This window comes from Myxine glutinosa, chromosome 1 (genome assembly GCF_964187855.1).
Source record: "Myxine glutinosa chromosome 1, kmMyxGlut1.1, whole genome shotgun sequence".
Lineage (NCBI taxonomy): Eukaryota > Metazoa > Chordata > Myxini > Myxiniformes > Myxinidae > Myxine > Myxine glutinosa.
Genome location: NC_136261.1, coordinates 188,664,679 through 188,682,548, shown reverse-complemented (window position 1 = coordinate 188,682,548; position 17,870 = coordinate 188,664,679). Strand labels below are relative to the sequence as shown.

The window sequence follows — 17,870 nt, the reverse complement described above, 5'->3', positions numbered from 1 at the left end:
TGGAGAAGCCAAAGTAATAATTTAGTCAAAAGGTCAAAGTTCAGCGGCACATAAAATCAGCAATTTTCATGCAAATGACCGGAATTTTCAAGAATTCGCATATTGGGTTACTGAATTGGTTCACCAATAAAATGCGAGGAGCCGATTGTTTGAGGTCAAAAGATCAAAGGTCAATGTCATAAAATTGTCAATTTCCATTTGATTTGAAATTTGAGCAGGGTTTTCATATTCAGCCAGTGAAGCCTGTTGCTTTTGAGGTCAAAAGGTAAAGGTCATCTAAAATGGTCATTTCTTTTTGTACTATTAAGGGGCGAAGCCACTCCAATATTTGGCTACGTCTGGCCTCCATCAAAAAAAAAAATTCTAAATGGTTCTAAAGGGTAATTCTAATGGGATCTAAAGGCAAAGGGTAATTCTCAAGGGTACTGCCAAAGGGTTCTAAAGGGTAATTCTAAATTCTAATGGGTTATAAATGGTGATTCTAAAGGGTAATTCTAAAGGGTAACGCTAAGGGGTACTGCCAAAGGGTTCTAAAGGGTAATTCTAATGGGTTATAAATGGTGATTCTAATAGGTTATAAAGGGTAATGCTGAAGGGTTCTAAAGGATAATTAAAAAGGGTTCTAAAATTTAATTATAATGGGTTCTCAACGGTGATTCTAAAGGGTTCTAAAGTGTAATTCAAATGAGTTATAAAGGGTGATTCTATTGGGTTCTAAAGGGTAATTCTAATGAGTTATAAAGGGTGATTCTATTGGGTTCTAAAGGGTAATTCTAATGAGTTATAAAGGGTGATTCTATTGGGTTCTAAAGGGTAATTCTAATGCGTTCTAAAGGCAAAGGGTAATTCTAAAGGATAATGCTAAAGGGTACTGCCAAAGGGTTCTAAAGGGTAATTCTAATGGGTAATCAATGATGATTCTAAAGGGTTCTAAAGCGTAATTCTAATGAGTTCTAAATGGTGATTCTAATAGGTTAAAAAGGGTGAGTCTAAAGGGTTCTAAAGGGTAATTCTAATGGGTAATCAATGATGATTCTAAAGGGTTCTAAAGTGTAATTCTAATGAGTTCTAAATGGTGATTCTAATAGGTTATAAAGGGTGAGTCTAAAGGGTTCTAAAGGATAATTAAAAAGGGTTCGAAATGGTAATTATAATGGGTTCTCAAGGGTGATGCTAAAGGGTTCTAAAGTGTAATTCTAATGAGTTCTAAATGGTGATTCTAATAGGTTATAAAGGGTAATGCTGAAGGGTTCTAAAGGATAATTAAAAAGGGTTCTAAAATTTAATTATAATGGGTTCTCAACGGTGATTCTAAAGGGTTCTAAAGTGTAATTCAAATGAGTTCTAAAGGGTAATTCTAATGCGATCTAAAGGCAAAGGGTAATTCTAAAGGATAATGCTAAAGGGTACTGCCAAATGGTTCTAAAGGGTAATTCTAATGGGTAATCAATGATGATTCTAAAGGGTTCTAAAGCGTAATTCTAATGAGTTCTAAATGGTGATTCTAATAGGTTATAAAGGGTAATGCTAAAGGGTTCTAAAGGATAATTTAAAAGGGTTCTAAAAGGTAATTATAATGGGTTCTCAAGGGTGATGCTAAAGGGTTCTACTAATGAGTTCTAAAGGGTGATTCTAATTTCTAAAGGGTAATGCTAAAGGGTTCTAAAGGGTAATTCTAATGCGATCTAAAGGCAAAGGGTAATTCTAAAGGGTAATGCTAAGGGGTACTGCCAAAGGGTTCTAAAGGGTAATTCTAATTGGTTAAAAATGATGATTCTAAAGGGTTCTAAAAGGTACTGCCAACGGGTTCTAAAGGGTCATTCTATTGGATTCTAAAGGGCGAGTCTATAGGGTTCTAAAGGATAATTAAAAAGTGTTCTAAAAGGTAATTATAATGGGTTCTCAAGGGTGATGCTAAAGGGTTCTAAAGTGTAATTCTAATGAGTTCTCAAGGGTGTTTATAATAGGTTCGAAAGGGTAATGCTAAAGGGTCCTAAAGGGTAATTAAAAAGGGTTCTAAAAGGTAATTATAATGGGTTTTAAAGTGTAACTCTAAAGGGTAACTCTAAAGGGTAACTCTAAAGGGTAAGTCTAAAGGGTAATTCTAAAGGGTAATTCTAAAGGGTAATTCTAATGGGGATTTTCAGAGGGTCATTCTAAAGGGTAATTCTAAAGGGTTATTCTAAAAATGTTCCAAAGGGTAATTCTAAGGGGTAATTCTTAAGGGTAATTCTAAAGGGTAATTATAATGGGTATTTTCAGAGGGTAATTCTAAAGGGTAATTCTAAAGGGTAATTCTAAAGGGTAATTCTAAAGGGTAATTCTAAAGGGTTATTCTAAAGGGTTATTCTAAATAGTTATTCTAAAAATGTTCTAAAGGGTTATTCTAAAAAATGTTCTAAAGGGTAATTCTAAAGGGTTATTCTAAAAAATAATGTAAAGGGTAATGCTAAAGGGTTATTCTAAAAATGTTCCAAAGGGTAATTGTAATCTGTTTTGGTTGTTTATATGCTTTTCCTATTTCATATTAGAAATGCCAAACTGAACCCCTTCCATCGGACACAGGTGCCTTTTTTGTCCCCCGTCGCACCGCGGAGCGAAAGGGGAACTATGGTTTTCCCCTCCGTCCGTCCGTGTGTGCGTGCGTGCATGCGTGTGTACGTGCGTGCATGCGTAAGCGAAGGACCGCATTCGAATTTGGTGTGTGGGTGCAACCCACGTCAAAATTCAAGATGGCCGCCGCCATGTATGTCTGGCGCCATGTATGACTGAACCTTGTGAGCAGAATATCTTGAAAAATAAGCGAAGTACCAACTTCTAATCTGGTGTCTGGGTGTATCTCGGCATAAGGGAGAACGCTATTGAAAATTGGGTCGCCACTTCAAAATCCAAGATGGCCACCGCCATGTATGTCTGAACCTTGTGAGCGGAATATCTTGAAAAATAAGCGAAGTACCAACTTATAATCTGGTGTGTGCGTGTATCTAGGCATAAGGAAGAACGCTATTGAAAATTGGGTCGCCACGTCAAAATCCAAGATGGCCGCCACCATATATATGTCTGAACCTTGTGAGCGAAACATCTTGAAAAATAAACGAACTACTAACTTCTAATCTGGTGTGTGGGTGTAACTACGCATAAGGGAGAACGCTATTGAAAATTGGGTCGCTACGTCGAAATCCAAGATGGCCGCCTTTCGTCTTCCACTTTGTCAACTCGCATCACTTCACCGACGGGTGACCGAGGCGTAACGCTTGTTAAATCTGTTTTGTCATGTTTGGCATATGGAAGAAGTACGAAGACAAAGCGAGTGCAGACGGGCTTTGCATTTTCAGAGTCTTTCTAGTTTGTTATGGTTTTGTCCTATATTTGGAGTTCATCCAATTTGCATATCTAAGTATGTTATGCATTTTCTGATTCTTTCACAGTTCCTGGTGTCCGTTGGGCTGGACGCGAGGAACTCTCTTTGCGTCTGGGACTGGAAACGTGGCCGGCTGCTCGCCACTGCACCAGGTCATACAGATCGGGTGAGTTCAGGGATTGGAAACTGGTGCATGTTTTTAAGACTCGAATCTCAAGCAAAAGGAGATTTATTCATCTATGTACAGTGCCCTTCAGAAAGTATTCACACCCCTTGACTTTTTCACTTTTTGTTGTGTTACAGCCTTAATTTAAAATGGATTAAATTTGGATCTTTACGTCATCTCATCTCGATTCTTGAAGAGAGGAACTTATAAAATGGATCGTGATATTTTGTCACTGATCTACACATATTACCCCATAATGTCAAAGTGGATTTTTTTTACAGTGTAGCCAGTAGGGCAATGCCATCTAGAACAGTGTTTGTCTATCCATATATATATATATATTATTTTTTTTATATACAATATCGAGGCTCGTGTAAGAGCTAACATTGATCACAAAAAGACAAACTGACACATAAACCATAAAACATATGATAAAGGGAGCGGGAGACTAGATGGAGAGCAGGGACACCGAGAGATCTGTGGGAGGGAGAGGGCTTGGGGGGAGGAGGCATGGGGATGGGGGGGGGGGGGGGGAGAGGTAAAAAAAACAAAACACATGGGCACTGCTAGGACTTCCAGGAAAGAAGTCGGTATTTCAAAAAAGTGGATCTGAGGTGAATTAACGGGCGTAGAAAAGATCAAAGTTTTGGATGGGGGAAGATAAGAGATGGTGGTGAACAGCTGTTTTAAAGATCTGGAGGGATGAGTGGGATTGAAGAGAGTGTGGGAGTTTGTTCCAGAGGCGGGAGAAAAGAGGAATGAAAGAGTGAAGGTGAGCAGAGAGCCTTGATTTTGGCAGTTTATGAAGATCATTGATGAAGACCAGAAAAGCACAGGGCCCAGAACACTGCCTTGGGAACTCCATCCTCACAAACGTACACCAATCAGAGCTGAGGATCTGGTCACATGACAGGGGATGCGTTTAGTAACCATTGCAGTTGCATATTTTACTAAAAGGAAATATTACAACCTTATGTGCATAGTAGCCATATAATAGTATTCATTTGTGATGGGAATGATGAATGATGCTGTTTGGAATGAAAATCTAGAGATATTGAGTTTAAAGCAGAATGAGGGAATGACGTAAGGGTTTCTATCCGTGACATTCATGGATTCCCCATTTGCAGTTTTGCCATTGACTGGATATAGCAACCTTCAGACTGGGCACATTTTTGTCCAGGTCCTTCGCAAACCTGCTGTCCATGTCTGACGTTCGACTGAAGGTGGCACAGGAATGTGGAATTTATTGGTTCATCGTTTGCCATTCACTTTTTTTTCCTTTGTTTTTTGGTGGGCCGGGGGACGTAGATTCTCTATGTAAATGTGTAATATGTTGAGCTACTGAGTGGTGATGGCAAAGGGTATTACAATTTCCTTTTTTACCTGGGCAACGCTGAGGTTAAAGCACTCTTCACATGGGTAAATTTGGCCACCTCCTCTCCCCCTCCTCCCCCCTTCCCCCTTCTGCCCTCCCCTCTTCCTCCCTCTCCCCTTGCCCTGCCCCTTCCCCTCTGTTCCCCTCCCCCTGCTCCACTACCCCTTCATGATCTCCCTCTACCCATCCTCTCCCCTTCCACTCCCACCCTATTCCCTCTCACTTCCCTCCTCCTCCCTCCCCTCGCTCCTTGCCTCCCTCACCTCCCACCCCCCTCCCCTCAGGAACACCGGGTACTTCAGCTAATATATTATATACACACATATTATACACATGCATATCAACCATATTATGTATACACATGCTAATGGAGGTGGATACTTTAAGACCTGGTACATCTCCGCTCCACCTCCTGAAACCCATCCACAAGAGGACACAGCAGCGAACAACAGCAACTTGCACGCACACATACATACACGTGTGCATGCGTGCACATGCACACACTTATATATATATACTGTATATATATATATATATATTAACTTTGTATGAAATTTTTTTCAGATATTCTAGGTTTGCATTTTTAATTAATATTCTGTAATTTATGGAATTTGTTTTTCACTTAGAAGTTGTGGATTACAATGTGTAAATAACGGTGGAAAAAGGCTGATTTAATGCATTTTAATTCCAGGCTACAAAGCAACAAAAGGTGAAAATTTTGAAAGTGGGTGTAGACTTTCTATAGGCAATGTATAAAAACACGCACACACGGAGGCGGATACTTTGAGACCTGGAAGAACTCCATCCCACTTTCTGAAACCAGCATATGGAGATAACAACCAATGACACACACACACACATCCACCCATTAAAAATGAACACATTATTGTTGATGAGATTTAATTTTGTAACATCATGGGACACAGATGAGGTAGAAACCTCTGTCAAAGATAAATGCTGAATAATTACATGTGCATTTTATTGTGACCTAATCACACAATGCTGCATTGTGGTGACTGTTTTCACATAGACATCCAATGTGGAACTAAATCTCAATATTGGGTATGTCCACTCAGAGCAGCAATCACTGTATCATGGTCCAGGGAGTATTTTTACAGTACTCTGGACAGTTTGAAATGGGTCGTGCAAACGTACCTGTACCGAGCAGGAATCGTTATCCTGGGATGTCTACTTTCCTGGGATCGTTATATCCTGTTGTTTATCCAGTGGCTTGATAATTTCTTCTGATGTCATAAACAATTCCTCCTCCTTATGATAAAGAACATTGCAACATGGCTAATGGAAGACCGTGCTTGAATAAAAACCACCGTTTAGAGGCCATTTTTCCCCGCAAAGCGGGGGTTGGCCTTTTCGGGGACCGTGGTTGTTGTTGTTTTTTGGTCCCCTTTTTGAAGCAATGTTTTACGGCCGGATGCCCTTCCTGCCGCCAACCCTGTTTGTCGCCTTTTTACGACAAACAGGGAATTACCAGTGTACTGGTACTCAATTTGCCGACCTCGGAAGGATGACAGGCTGAGTCAACCCCCCTGGCGTTAATTCAGCGATCGACCGGGATTCGAACCCAGGATCCTAGGATCCCAAGCCGGCACCCTAACCGCTAAGCCAACACCAGGGACCGTGCTTGAATGTGTCCGATTATTTAATTCTTCTCATTTCCTGACAGAAGTGGCATTGTATTGCATTGTTAAAGAATTTAATCAGTGTGTTTTTTGGATGATCCACACACTAGTGTCTCGTGTGACCGCTAAAAATCTAAGGGTGCATGAGTTGCACGTGCTGAACAATCATTGGATGAGGCAATTGCATTACATGGAAACTTGAAATCAGCTGTTCTCTACATCTGTCCTGCCAAAAAGGCACTTGGAATGAACGCTGAAACAGTACTTCAACAATTACATTATCAATTATGTACTTGTTGAAGAACATCAGTAAAAGATTATTCATCAATTATATCTGCACAAATGGCGCAGACCACATATTGAGCCAGGATAAGCCATCAACGTTTCCTTGCATTTTATGCTCTGTTCTTGGAGGTTCTTAATCCTATCAGGACACTTAATTTAACTAACCTCTTTTATGTCCTCATTCATTTTATCCTTGGCTCTTTGCATTGGCTTTTTGGGAAAGGAGAGATGTGGAGCAACATCGACAACAACAGCCGCAAGAATGGCATCAGAATCACCGACCACAGAATATTGTGAATTCCAACCCCTCATATAGTTGAGCGCATTTTTTTTAGGAATTGTGAATTTATTTCTTCAATTAGAAGAAAATTAACTCATAATAAAGGGATAAAAAAACCTTTCCATGAATACTTCTGTGCTGGACTGGTTTCGACAGGATGCATTAATCATTTATCTTGCTTAGGCCTACCTTGAATTGACTGACATTACAATGACAGTAAAACATTTGGAACTAGAACGGCACTTAGTAGAGAGCATACCTCTGCCTGATTGGCCATATCCCTCAATGGTGAAGAATCACTTTAAAATTCTACTAGCCGGATCCAGATCTTCACCAAAATTGAATCGATTCTTCGTTGTCAGACACACAACCTGTCCAACAAATTTCGTCCAAATCGATCCACAACTTTTTGAGATATCCGGCTATGTATCGTTTTTGGCCCAATCTCCCAATGGTGAAGAATCACTTTAAAAATTCTCATAGCCGGATCCGAATCCGGATCTTTACCAAAATGTAATCATTTCGTCCTTGTCACATACGCTACATCTCTGCCAAATTTTGTCCAAATCCGTCCACAACTTTTTGAGATATTTTGTTCACAAACAAACAAATGAAAAATCACTCATAGAGCAACACTTGGCAATAGAGAACAAAGCAGAATGGCACTCAGTAGAGCATTCCTTTTGACCTCACAAATAATTGGTGGTTGAATTCAGTGACATGATATGTAAATCCCATTCAAATTTCAAGTGAATCGGATGAAAATTGAGGATTTTAGAAATTTGAAATTGTTGTTGACCTTTGGCCTATGTTGACCTTTTGGCCTATGCTGATCTCAAAAATAGTTGGTGGTTGATTTCAGTTAGCTGAAATGAAAATCCTATTCAAATTTCAAGTCAATCGGATGAAAATTGAGGATTTTTGAAATGTGAAATTGTTGTTGACCTTTGGCCTATGTTGACCTTTTGGCCTATGTTGATCTCAAAAATAGTTGGTGGCTGAATTCAGAAGGCCGATAAGAAAATCACATTTAAATTCCAAGTCAATCAGATGAAAATGGAGGATTTTAGAAATTCAAAAAAGGTGGTTGACCTTTGGCCTATGTTGACCTTTTGGCCTAAGCTGATCTCAAAAATAGTTGTTGATTGAATTATGTTAGCCGATATGTAAATCCTATTCAAATTTCAAGTCAATCTAATGAAAATTGAGGATTTTAGAAATGTGAAAAAAGTGGTTGACCTTTGGCCTATGTTGACCTTTTGACCTCAAAAATATATAGGATGTTGTCGGACCACGAAGTCTACCATTTGGTGATGTTTCGTGAAGATCGGTTTCAAATTGTGACCTGTAGGCAAGTATAAGTGAGCGGACACACACACACACACACACACACACACACACACACACACACACACACACACACACACACACACACACACAAATCGGAGTGATCAACATACTTGGAAATTGTTTTTTTTTTTTTGCCAAGTAACAAACAAACAAACAAACAGACAGACAGACAGGGGTGAAAACATAACCTCCATCCACCTTTGGTGACGGAAGTAATAATCAGTGTTTGAATTTTGATGAGATGCATTATAATTATGGATAAATGTCTTGTTAAAATGACAAATGACAGCTGCCGTTATTTTTAACCTTTTGCCAAAAATATTCCTAACTCCAATTTAATAAATCACCAATCGTTTTATGTTATATATTTTGGCCACAACGGTGAACACCAGTGGAATCCCATATACAACTCGGTTATCCAAGTTTTACTAAAAAGGATGTTTTTTCCAACCAAAGTTAGAACTAAGTTCTACTCCTCAATTTTTAAACCAACCTGAAAGAGCAGATCTCGTCTCAGGAGATATTTATTCCACTCAACATGGACTTAAGCATTATGTGGCCACGTCTGGTATCTGTGCTGGCTTGAGCAATTTAAGCAACTGGCTGGTGAGATTGGCAGTTAGATGTGGACAGATTTGACCATTTGGGAGAGAAGATTGACAGTTGAGATGTGAGAGAGTGCTGGGAGTACAATCGATGGGAAATAATGGAGCAGAGCAGTTGCCCCAGCTTTTGGCTTTTGTTCCTATGACAAGGATGTAACATGGTGGCATATGGTCAATTCTTCATGGGCTCAGATATAGTCAGTGACTGCTTTATCTGTGTTGGTATTCCGCTCTATTTTTCTTGCCGTCGATGTTCTTATGGCTGTCTTGCCTGGACCCACTGCGCAAACCTGTGTGCTGTCGGTGGCCTCGGGGGCACTGTAACCATGAGACGGGGTTCTGCCAATGCGAACCAGTGTGTTCTCTGAACGTCATCGAGGATCCCCTGCCTAGACCCACTGGGAAACTGAGTGCACTGCTTAAGCCCTTAAGGGTTCGGGATTTTTCCTATGTCAAGAGCTCATTATTTACTATGTTCTCTAAATATACGCGGATGCTTGCTGTCATCTTTCCTTCGAATATTATTAGCTACTCTCACTCTTCATTTGGCATCCGGCCATAAAACATTGCTTTAAAAAGGGGACCACGGTGCCCAAAAAAAGGCCAACCCCTGCTCTGTGGGGAAAAATGCCCTCGAAAGGTGGTTCTTCTCACTCTTCATCTGCTCCCATTATCAGTATCCTCCTATCAGGCCAGACTCATCCTGGTTTAAAAAAAAATCATTTTAACCTTTTCACCCCAATTTGATTTAATCCCTTTCCCTTGTCCTTTACCTTTTCCTGCAGACCCATGGTATGGCAATTAGTGATTATTGTTGGTCGGATAATGTCTCATTGAGTTTCTATTCATCGAGGCCTTCAATAATTTTTTTACAATAATCAAGGTGGTGTTATTTCTCAACTCCATAGTGCAATACGACCCCATATCAATTCATTTGGTAGGTTATTGCAACAGGCTGCCTGCTCCGATTGGCCACCTGACCTTTCATTTAAAGCAGCTGTGCCCTTGGGGGCTTGCAAATTATTGCCCGGAGGTGCATGACTGTAATCTTACATGATCCTTAGACAACTATAAAAATGTAAATTTTATTTCAAAAGCTATTTATTTCTATTTAGGGTAAACTTGTATCATCTACATGGGTAGGGGCTGTGGGGATGCTGTTTGAGATGGGATGATGAAGTGGTCGTGCCTGCCCCCACTGCTCTCTCCACTCCTCTATATTTCACACCACCCTCTCCTCCCCAACTTTCCAGTAAAATTCACTAAATGGTAAAGATTGGGTGAGTAGCACAGAGTAAGATGATAAATAAACGAATACATTCAATTAATTGGATGTATAAAAAAGGGCAGGCATGATGGACCAAATGGCCTCCTCCAATGTCCAAGTCTCCTTGGCAGCAGAAATTGTCTCCAGTTTTAGCGTAGTATTTGCGGAAAGTATGGATGGACTGCGGGGGTTAGCCTTGCGGTCCCCATGACAATCTTCTCCATCTTGCCCTATTTTCTGCATCTCTCCTTGTTAACCCCCTTGTTAAAGTATGGATGGATTGTGGAAAGTATGGATGGCCTGAAGGAAAAGATGAACAAGTGGAAGGAATGTATGGAGACAAAAGGTCTGAAGGTGAATATCGGAAAGACGAAGGTGATGGCAAGTGGTAAAGCATGTGGTGAGGTGAAAAGAACTGGGAAGTGGCCGTGTGCTGTGTGCAGGAAGGGTGTCGGAGTGAACTCCATTCAATGTACAATGTGCGCTGAGTGGGTTCATCAAAAATGTAGTGGTCTGAGAGGGTCATTAACCAGTGTGGCAGCTACATTCAAATGTAAGGTGTGCACAGAGGGAGCTGCAGATGGAGGAAATGTTGAGTTGGATCTTGGAGACGGCGTGAAGCTGGAAGGTGTGAAAACATTTTGCTACCTCGGAGACATGCTGAATGGAGAAGGTGGATCAGACTCGGCAACGGTTGCTGGAGGGAGATGTGCATGGAAGAAGTTTCGGTAACTGAGTGGCGTGCTGATGATGAGGGGAGTGTCGTTGAAGCTGAAGGGAAAGGTGTATGCTGCATGTGTGAGAAGTGTTATGATTTATGGGAGCGAGACATCGGTAATGAACGTAGAGCAGCAACGAAGGCTGAAAAGGGTGGAAATGCGAATGGTTCGATGGATGTGCGGAGTATCGTTGAGAGAGAGAGGAAGACAAATGATGAATTGCGAAAGATGATGGGAATATTGCCTGTGATTGATGCTGTGAAGAGGAACAGGTTGAGATGGTTTGGTCATGTGTTGAGGAAGGATGAAAGTGACTGGTTGAGAAGAGTGAGGGAAATGAATGTAGAAGGAAGTAGAGGACGGGGAAGACGGAGAAAGACTTGGCTGAAGATGGTGGAAGAAGAAATGCGGGCAAGGGGGTTAACAAGGGGAGATGCAGAAAATAGGGCAAAATGGAGAAGATTGTCATGGGGACCGCAAGGCTAACCCCCGCTCTAGCAGGGAAAATGGCCTTAAAATGCCTGTTGTTGTTGTGTTGTTTAGCGTAGTATTTGGGTGGCCCTAATGACAGGATGTCACATCTACTCTTTCAAATCTGGTAACAGCCTTTACGTCAAAATTGTATGCTCCTTGGTCTGGATTGTAGGCTGGATTGGTCGCCTGTAAAATATGATCCTGGTTTTATTTATTTATTTATGTATTTATTTGCCCCATCCTCCTATCAGGCCTTTTCTTTATTTCAGCATTTTTCAGATGAGTACTGTTACATATTTATGTGAATGTATGTGAATTACCATTCAGGTCTTTGCTTATCCGTGTGTAGTATATTAAGTTGTTGTGTAGTTGTTGTGGTTGGAGGGTCAGGAGCCCTTCTGAGGGAGTGGCCGGAAACGGAAGTGACCGGAAACGGAAGAGGAAAAGACACGAGGAAAAAAGGACGAGTATTCTTCCTCGCCCCGGTCCGACAAAAGGTGGGATCGACCTTGCGCTGCGTGGAAAAGCGGCGTTCCGAAGCCTGTCTGGCGAGAGGAATTACCGGGACGTGTACCTGCCCGGTGGAGACGTCAAGTTGACGTGGGGCCGTGCATCGACCCCGCGTCTGGTATCGTTCGCGGCACCGTCCAAACAGACGCGTACGGGTCGCACGTTGGGGCCTAACGCGCCTTGCAAGCGGCGTGGGGTTTGGCTTGCTCTACCGTATCCGCTTCGCGTGGCCACGAGGGGCTGCAGCCCCGGTGCCTGGTACGATACCTGCCCGGTGGAAACACGTCCACCCGGGGTTCATTCAACCGCCCGAGTGCGGCGACGGCGACCATCATCTTGGTCAGGAGGGGCCCAGAGACATTGTGCGGGACCGAGACCAAAAGGGTGTCGTGAGTACTCACCGGGACACACATGTATAAGATGGCCATCTTAATCATAGGGAATTGATTGGGAATTGGGAATTGGTGATGATTGTGTATTGTTGATTACTCGGGGAAAATCTCCGTGGTTGTGTCATTGAAATTGTATGGTATCATTACCATTGGAAATATATCCTTGAACGTCAGTTGTCTCCTGGGTGAAATTCATATGGATTGCGTGGCGAAAGCGCATATATAATACAGCTTGCTGGCGGAGTTCCTCTCACGGTCCGGGGGTCACCGAGACCAGGTATTCACCGAGGGGACCACGTAACAGAATTGGGGGCTCGTCCAAATTACGATTTGCGGTTTCGCAATTGGGTCTACGTCCGGGATCTAAAATTGTATAAAATAATAAAATAAAATTTTTATTAAATAAAATTTATTAATTAAGTATTAATTGGAAAATTTTTGGGGAAATTGGGGTAAAGTCTTGGGGTGAAGGTTAACAGGTGTTAACGATAGTCACCATGGCGTTTGTGGCACAGAACTTTGCGGTAACACCGAGTGAGGCACAGTTCCGAGCGTTACTAAAGTCGGACCTCTTGAAATTGGCCAAACATTTTAACTTGGAGGTCCGAACTAATTTGAGGAAGGCAGAGTTGCAGGCCACGGTGATACAATCTATGGTGGGATTAGGAACATGGGACGAGTTAGCCTGGGAGTGGCTACCCGAAGAACCAGAAGACGTTGAGCTCCGGAAACTGGAGTTGCAATTACGGAGCCAGGAACGGATCAAAGAAGAAGAAAGGAAAGCAGAAGAGAGGAGAGAAGAGAAACAAGCAGAGGAAAGGAGAGTGGAAAGAGAACTCCAGGAAAGGTTAAAAGAAGAAGAAAGGAAAGCAGAAAAGGAAAGAGCAGAAGCAGAAAGGAAAGCAGAAAAGGAAAGAGCAGAAGAAGAAAGGAAAGCAGAAAAGGAAAGAGCAGAGGAAAGGAGAGTGGAACGAGAACTCCAGGAAAGGATGAAAACAGAGGAAAGGAAAGCAGAAGCAGAGAAGAATTGGAATGGCAAGGATTTGGAGGGTCGGACCATAACAGTAGGGAAGGCATTTCGTAGACGTCGAGAGGTCTACAGGAGAGGACAACTGGGCGGTAGTTTTGGTGGTGGCCGCAATCAATATTATTATGGAGGCTCCCTGAGTTACGGCCGCTCCCGAAGGAAGGATTGGCAAAGTAGTGGCCGAGAAGGAGACCTCTATTCATGGGACTACAGGGACAAGTGGTCCCACCCTAAGTATTAGGGAAGTTCTGAGAAGTTGAAGCACTGAATGCGGCGGAGCCGCCGAGCCAAGATGCCTACACGGATTAACCGTGAACGCCGTTCCTAAAGGCGTCCATGTAGTGAACTTTCATGCACGGACTAACCGTGAACTCCACGTTCCTAAAGGCATCCATGTAGGGAATACTCGGCTTGGCCTCCCGGAAAAAGTGCTATCGAGTGGCTTAACTTTGGATCTTTGATCAACCCCTTAACCTTCATTCACAAGAAACTGACGGTCAAAGTCAGAGGGTCATGAGATGGAGTTTGATTTGGCAGGGACAATGTCGTTGCTGGTGCTTAGTCCAGAGTGAGTAATCTGGAGGGGTTGTGGGGAAATTTTGGTTGCTTTATTTTTAAGTGATAACTGTGCCCGGGGGGAACTGATAATGTGGGGGGGTTGAGTTATCTGGTTTGTTTCTCCAAATTGGCCGGCAAAGAAAGTTTTCGCTGGGTTCAAACTTTCTTTCTTGAAGGGGGGGAGTGTTACATATTTATGTGAATGTATGTGAATTACCATTCAGGTCTTTGCTTATCCGTGTGTAGTATATTAAGTTGTTGTGTAGTTGTTGTGGTTGGAGGGTCAGGAGCCCTTCTGAGGGAGTGGCCGGAAACGGAAGTGACCGGAAACGGAAGAGGAAAAGACACGAGGAAAAAAGGACGAGTATTCTTCCTCGCCCCGCTCCGACAAAAGGTGGGATCGACCTTGCGCTGCGTGGAAAAGCGGCGTTCCGAAGCCTGTCTGGCGAGAGGAATTACCGGGACGTGTACCTGCCCGGTGGAGACGTCAAGTTGACGTGGGGCCGTGCATCGACCCCGCGTCTGGTATCGTTCGCGGCACCGTCCAAACAGACGCGTACGGGTCGCACGTTGGGGCCTAACGCGCCTTGCAAGCGGCGTGGGGTTTGGCTTGCTCTACCGTATCCGCTTCGCGTGGCCACGAGGGGCTGCAGCCCCGGTGCCTGGTACGATACCTGCCCGGTGGAAACACGTCCACCCGGGGTTCGTTCAACCGCCCGAGTGCGGCGACGGCGACCATCATCTTGGTCAGGAGGGGCCCAGAGACATTGTGCGGGACCGAGACCAAAAGGGTGTCGTGAGTACTCACCGGGACACACATGTATAAGATGGCCATCTTAATCATAGGGAATTGATTGGGAATTGGGAATTGGTGATGATTGTGTATTGTTGATTGCTCGGGGAAAATCTCCGTGGTTGTGTCATTGAAATTGTATGGTATCATTACCATTGGAAATATATCCTTGAACGTCAGTTGTCTCCTGGGTGAAATTCATATGGATTGCGTGGCGAAAGCGCATATATAATACAGCTTGCTGGTGGAGTTCCTCTCACGGTCCGGGGGTCACCGAGACCAGGTATTCACCGAGGGGACCACGTAACAAGTACAGCTTTTCTTTATTTGATAAAATAACTTTTCATCAGGAAGATTATTATCTTTATGCTTTTGTGAAGATTGATTTTTCACTTGAAGCAACACTTTGGCAAACAAAAGTGCAGTTGCAGGACAGTCTAGGAATAGCACAAGATAAGGTCGCAGGACAAATCCATCATTCCATATCGTAAGAAAACGTCACTACACATCTCACAATCTGTTTTCCTAACTTTTGACTGAATCTTTAGAGTCTCTCCCAGTTGAAAACATTGCGACGTCTAAGGCAGGCTTTGCTTGCAACAGTGTGTTTGTTGCCTTGGAATTTTGGCTTGTGTGCCCTCTATCCTGCCAGAAAGGTAACATGATGGCATTGCCATGCTGTAAATCCCCCAATATCGTTTTGTTGAGAGTTGCCCTTGCTTTTTGAAAGGAATGGAGAGACCATTTGAGGAATGGCTGCCAGAGCCTTGCATGAGAAAAAAATACTTGTCATGTGAGGATTCATTTCTTCCGGTTTTATTCTCAGACTTTGACACATCTGGAAAGAAATTCATTTTGTTTCGTTTTTTGCTTTTATTTATTCTATTAAACGGATTTATTTGCTAGAATTTTGTGTCCGATTTTTCATTTAGCAATATGGTCTCTATTTTTCTTCGTCACTTGCTTTCCATGGTTTATTTTATTTGCTTGTTTCTTTCGCAGATATTTGACATATCCTGGGATCCGTTGCAGTCGAACCGCCTCGTCAGCTGTGGAGTTAAACATATCAAGGTGTGCAAGAAATCCTGATTTATTAGCGTCTCAAGAACAACAATCATTGATGTTAAAGTTTAAAAGCTTGCTTTTTAACCAAAATTTTTTTTTGCAATGTCACGTGTGCTGATAAACCTATCCCGCTTGCACAATAATCGGTGATTGTGCCTTTCTGTGTTATTTCTGACTGTTTTAACAACTCTTTATTGGAACATGATGTTGGTTTTTCTTGTTAGCTCACCTGGAACGAAGTTCAGGGGAGCTTATGCGTTGGCGCGTCATCCGTCCGTCTGTCCGTCAGTCCGCCTGTCCGTAAACACTTGAAACTTCTTCTCCGAAACCGCTGATGCTTTGGCACAAATGATACTTGTTGTGTTGTGACTAAAGTTTGTTCACGGCACGAAGAAAATCGAAGTGTAAAGGGGTCTATGAGGGGGTCAAAGTGGGTCCAGGTTTGACCCCCCAAAATCAATATTTGCTTTCTTCTCTGAAACTACACGCACGATTTCAATGAAACTTGACCACAACCTTCACCACCCGTGCTGTACCAAATTTTGTTCAAGGCATTAAATAAATCGGGCCCTGAAGGGGTGTATGGGGGCAGGGGTTGTCCCCCAAAATAGGTATTTGCTTTTTTCTCAGAATATACACACGCAATTCTGACGAAACTTAACCATAACCTTAATCACCTGTGTTGTACCAAAGTTTGTTCACATCATTAAAAAAAAATCGGACCGTGAGGGGTCTACTGGGAGGTTGCCCCCCAAAATAGGTATTTGCTCTTTGCTCTGAAACTACATACACTATTTCAATGAAACTTCACCACAACCTTCATCACCCGTTATGTACCAATGTGTGTTCAAAGCATTACAAAAATTGCGGTCTGAGGAGGTATACTGCATGGTGGTGGGGGGGGGGGGAGGCGAGGGGGGGAAGTGTTGCCCCCCCCAAAAAGTATTTTTTTTGTTTGTTTGTTTAAAGTCTTATGATTATGTTAGTATGATTCTGCATGTTGCCCTGTCTTCTAGCAACCATTGAAATTGGTTTAAAATACCTCTAGTCAGTGTGGTATATACTGTTTATTCTACCAGGTGAGTGCCATGGGGTATTGCCCTTATGTTTTGGAAGTCATGATAAAGGGTCAAGTATTTTATAACGTTTGGAGAAGACTTGGCGGAGGTGTGGGGTGGTGGTTGTGAAATGGGGAAATAAAGAGCAGGGAAGACGAGAGGTGAGAGTTTGTGAAAAAGAGACAAAAAGGGCTTGGAGAAGATGGGCATAAGTAGAGGAGAGTGAACGGTTGTACGCAGTCTGTGGTTTTGTGTAGCCATCGTCTTTCAGGAAGTTTCTCTTTTTAATTTTCTACCCACTTTCTGTCTGTTCTTGTGCAATACAAGGTAAGCAAATAATATGTACGAGTAAGAAAGCTTGATATGTACGAAGATGAAAAATTGACACGGACCCTGCAAGCAACTAGAGAGTTAATAGAACACCTTATCCCACACAGTCTTGAGAAATGTAGTCTAGTAGGAAGATTAGGTCCCCCTGCACCCCCTGGAGATATACTTCTAATCAGTGTTTCTAGATTGGAAAAAATGTGTAGAAAATGACTAGCTATGGCCCCAAGCTGAAAAAATGTCCCACATACCATTTTTATGCAAATTACTGCTGCCATTATCAAAAAAACGATTTTTGACATATCTCAGCCAATATTGCAGATAATTGAAAAATGAAGGTGTCTAGACCCATGTTTTGAAGGGCATAGATCATGATAGAACTATTCATAACATGATTACATGTGTCTATGGTATACTAGTATGCATATTAATGCTGTAATTACAAAATAATCAGTTTTACAAATGATAAGGATACGTTAATACTGCAGATAACTTAACATGGTACATAAGGGGTCTAAACCCAGGTATTTTCAAGGTTAAATGTCAACAAGATGCTCCTGAGTCTTGCATAGGGGCGGGACATTGGCAGTAACATTGGTACCACTCAACTTTTCTTCC

The 17,870-nt window shown here is 42.4% G+C and overlaps 1 protein-coding gene across 1 annotated transcript in view; it reads left to right on the top strand.

The window, feature by feature from the left end:
* The window catches only part of LOC137432192 (echinoderm microtubule-associated protein-like 6), a 352,018-nt gene that overhangs the window by 206,507 nt on the left and 127,641 nt on the right, over window positions 1–17,870 (top strand). The window contains exons 3-4 of the mRNA XM_078781400.1: window positions 3,429–3,527; window positions 15,805–15,873. Coding sequence (XP_078637526.1) covers window positions 3,429–3,527; window positions 15,805–15,873 — 168 coding nt within the window. The remainder of the gene's footprint in view (window positions 1–3,428; window positions 3,528–15,804; window positions 15,874–17,870) is intronic.